The 3,770-nt window shown below is 64.5% G+C and overlaps 1 protein-coding gene across 2 annotated transcripts; it reads right to left on the bottom strand.

Moving 5' to 3' along the window:
• On the bottom strand, positions 1-3,511 carry APOA2 (apolipoprotein A2). 2 transcript variants are annotated; one of them, XM_044991319.1, is made up of 4 exons: positions 3,429-3,511; positions 1,427-1,503; positions 805-940; positions 1-289 (listed from the first exon to the last, which is right to left on the bottom strand). In XM_044991319.1, exons 2-4 carry the CDS (start codon positions 1,476-1,478, stop codon positions 172-174), a joined length of 306 nt encoding a protein of 101 aa, XP_044847254.1. In that variant the 5' UTR covers positions 1,479-1,503; positions 3,429-3,511; the 3' UTR covers positions 1-171. The 2 variants fall into 2 exon arrangements, with proteins under 2 accessions (XP_044847254.1, XP_044847255.1); XM_044991320.1 differs by having other exon boundaries at positions 3,413-3,442.
• Positions 3,512-3,770: the final 259 nt, after the last annotated feature.

Genomic DNA, 3,770 nt, shown 5'->3' with positions numbered 1-3,770 from the left:
TAGTCTCATCAGATTTATTGCTCCTGGGACCCCCTTCCCGCCCCCCGTCAGGTGATATCACCAGCTCTTTAGTGCCACAATCGGCCCACGAGTCTCCTCCTCTCGCTGCCATGGAAAGCGCCCAGCCCTGCTCGGCAGCTGCCCCAGGGCTGTTGGGAGCCGGCCACTCACTCACTGCTTCACAGCCTTCTTCCCGGTCTCCACCAGCTGGGTGATGAGGTCCATGAATTCGGTGTGCAGCTGCTTGGCGATAGGCGAAAGCTGCTCATGAGCCTGCTCCAGATAAGCCCTAGGGTGACAGACACCCGGTTCCTTAGAGACGGGCAGGACTTGGCTGGGGAGATGCAGCAGCCGGGGCCCTGCCTGCCTACTGGGCATGGGGACTGCACGCTATACCATGTGGGGAAACTGAGGCACAGAGCAGGCATGTGTCCTGCCCAGGCTCACACAGCACTCAGTGGCTCCTGGCCCCATGCTCAGCCTCAGACCATGCTGTGTGCAGCGGACTAGGCTGGAAATGATCCTCACTGCAGCCTGGGACTCTGCTACTGTGGCTTTTCTGTTCTTCCCACTCCACCCGCCCTGCCTTGCTACTACGGGTGCGGGTGGCATGTCAGAGGGCCTGGAGCAGGGGCGATCTGCTCTCCCAACACTGCAGCGTCGAAGTGCTGAGGCTCCCCAGCTGCTTGTGTGCACCCAGCAGACTCTGCCCGTTCTGCACTCCCCATTGCCCCTCTCCCTGCAGGTGCCCCCACACCCAGATGGCAGCACCCCCCCCTCCACACTCCCCACAGCAGCCCGTACTTTGCCTGGGTCTTTAGCTCCTCGGTCTTCGCCTTCTCCGGCAACTGCTTGCTCAAGTATTCAGACACCGTCTGGAAATACTGGGAGAAGACATCCGAGAGGCTTGGGGTTTCTGAGTTGCGCTTCACCACAGCACCTGGGTGGCCCGGAGAGCTGGGTTAGGCCCCTGCCTCATGCAAACTGAGGGGCTGGAGCGATCCATCAGCCCCAGGGAGTCCAGGAGGAGATCCGTTAGCCCCATGGGGCAGGGGGGAGTGAGGAGATCCCTCAGCCCCAGTGGGAAGGGCCCCAAAGATTGTGCCCAGTTCCCTGCGCTAACCCACTAGGCCACACCCCGTCCCAGAGCTGGGAATAGAACCCAGGAGTCCTGACTCGCTGCTACCCTCTAAACTAGCCCCTCCCTCCCTGAAGAGGCTGGCATTGGGTGGCGAGGGGGGTGAGATCGGGAGCGTACAGGGAAGAACCTCACCCACCAGTGAATTCGGCTCCTGCCGAGCATGCGGCATGGCCCACAGGGAGCTGCTGAGGGCTGGAGGTGCGGGGCCCATCCCACAATGATCCCGGGGCCAGCGCGGACGGACCGTGCCGAGGGTGGAGATCATAGCCCTGGCGAGGCTCTTACCTTCCAAGCTGCACACGCAGAGTAGCACCACGGCCAAGACCAACACCTTCATCGTGACAGGCGCTGCGCTCCGGGACCTGCAGGGCAGAGGGGGCTGGGAATCAGCAGGTGCCCCAGCCAGCCCCCTTGTCCCTGGCTCACCGGTCAGGCCCCCGGGGAGGGCCTGATTACGGAGAGGGGCAGATGGGGGCTAATTACCCCATTAACAAGGAGACCAGCCACAGGAGCCCAGGAAGGTTGTGTCGGGGGCGGGGGCAGGGAGGCGCACCCCCTTTAGGGAAGGGCCAGGAACGCTGGGTAACAGCACAGGTGCTCTGGAGTGCGAGGCGGAGGGGAGCGCGGGGCGTAACGGCTGGGTGGTGTCTGTAGGACAGAAGGGCTCTGAGCAGGCCGTGCACAGGAGAGCCCCCTAACGTGGGCAGCGCTGAGAGCTGTGGGGATCAGGCTGTCGATCTCTCCAGCGTGACAATGGCCCTCTGCCCTGGCACTCAGCTCGGCCAGGCCTTGGTGGGGGCTCTGCACAGCTGATCCCTGCCTCCCCATCCGCCTAGGCCGAGTCCCTGGGAGGCCACAGACAGCAGCACAGGCTGAGCGGGGAGACAAAGGCTCTTTCACCTTGGGACGGGGAGGAGGCAGAGGGTAGTTGTGGGCATGGCAAGGGCTGCCTGGTAGCCCAGCTTCGCTGGTGGCCAGGCAGTGAGACTCCTCCAGCAGTGGCTGCAGGGGACCCACCCAGGACTCCCCCCGGGGCACTGCACAGGGAGCCGGGGGAAGCTGAGGGCAAGCGGGCACTTATGCCAGCCAGCCTCGTCCAACCAGACCAGGTCCTGTCCACACCCCAGTGCCCACCCGTGCTCCTGAGGGACAGCATTTCCCACCTCTGCCAGGGGAGGGGCACTGGGCCGGAGCCTGGATGGTGTAAGTGGCCCTAACCCCACCGATGCTCCCAAGGGGGGTTGGACACGCTCCCGGGTCTCCCCGCCCCCCAAGGAGCATTTCCAGGGCAATTTCTGTTTATAAAATGAATCGCTAATTGCCCTCTCCCACTGCCAGGGCCGCCCAGACATGGGCCAGCGCGGCGCGAGGCCCAGGGGAGCCGAGCAGCCTCTGGGAGGGGGAGGCAAAGGGGCTGCGAGCCCCATGATCAGTGCCAGCGGCCCAGGGAGCAGCTCAGGGCTGGGGGGGCCCCATGGAAAGACACTAGGAAGAGGAAGGAAATAATTCAAGGGTCTGTGATGCTGAGAGCAGGGCTCATGGGGTCAGCTGCCCTGCCCAGCCATGTCCCTCCCTGGTCCCCTCTCCCTGCCCCACAGCCCCGCTGCCCCCTGCTTCCCCGCTCAGCTCGGCCCCAGCCCTGCATGTCCCCAGGCACCCCACTGTCCTGCTCAGCCCTGCTGTGCCATGTCCCTGGTCTCCCACGCTTCCACCCCATTTCTCAGCTCCCCACTGCCCCCATCTCTTCCCCCCCAGCCTAGGGTCCTTTGGGCCGGGCCCCCATGCATTTCCAGAGGGCAGGGAGGGCTCCAACAGGGGATTCTATGACCCTTGCTCCCCTGGGCCCCCCGGACAGGAGGGTGTGGGTTGCCTGGCTCCCCCTGCCTTAGAGTGGAGCCCCCGGCTCATTCTCTGCCCTGTAGCCTGGGGAGCCCTTGGCGGGTGAGGGTGATGGGCTCAGGGGATCGGAGAGGCCTAGAGAGGGGCATGTGCCTCACCTGGTGCCCCCTCGCCCCCCGGGACCAGCTCCAGGGTGGCTCTTGCTGTTGGGTGGCAGAAGTGGCACCAACCCCCCACCTAATCCAGTCCTGGGCAGAGGCTCTCTCACGCCCATGAGCCAGCCGGGCTCTGACGAGGCAGGCGGGGGGCAGCTCTCAACCACCCAGGGAGGGCGAATCGCAGGTAAAAAAGCCAATGTTAATTCAAAATCTCAACCAAGCTCATTGTTTCCCTGTAAGCCCGCCCCCGCCCCGCTCTGCTCTGCAGACAGACCTGCCGGGCTGCTCACCTGAGGCCTGGGCTAGAAACTGGTCAGGAACAGCGGGTGCCTTGGCTGGGGCTGCAGGCGCTTATATCCCCCGGCCTGCTGGGCCAGCCCGTGCTGCCCACTCATTGGTCCCCAGGCCGGGGGTTCACTGCTGTGCTGGGGCGGGGAATGTGCTGATGTCGTGCTGTACAATCACTCACTGACAAATCCCTGGTAAATAGGCCGGGGCTAAGGGTCGCGCGGTGGGGGGGTGCTGGCCATTGCACAGTGCATGGGGCCAGCAGGACAAACACCAGTGTCACCAGGCAGTGTCTGAGGCACTGGCTAGGGTCTGCTGGGCGCCATGGGCAGTACTGCTACGGG

Source organism: Mauremys mutica, chromosome 17, assembly GCF_020497125.1.
Source record: "Mauremys mutica isolate MM-2020 ecotype Southern chromosome 17, ASM2049712v1, whole genome shotgun sequence".
In the NCBI taxonomy this organism is placed as follows: Eukaryota; Metazoa; Chordata; order Testudines; family Geoemydidae; genus Mauremys; species Mauremys mutica.
The sequence above is the reverse complement of the archived record's forward strand: the minus strand, read 5'-3'. Positions and strand labels throughout refer to the sequence as shown.

Coding starts and splice junctions, on each gene's coding strand:
- APOA2 (XM_044991319.1), bottom strand. CDS start 1,478: ATGAAGGTGTTGGTCTTGGCCGTGGTGCTACTCTGCGTGTGCAGCTTG. Junction 941..1,426: donor CTGCGTGTGCAGCTTGGAAG/GTAAGAGCCTCG, acceptor CGGGCCACCCAG/GTGCTGTGGTGAAGCGCAAC. Junction 290..804: donor GAGCTAAAGACCCAGGCAAA/GTACGGGCTGCT, acceptor CTGTCACCCTAG/GGCTTATCTGGAGCAGGCTC.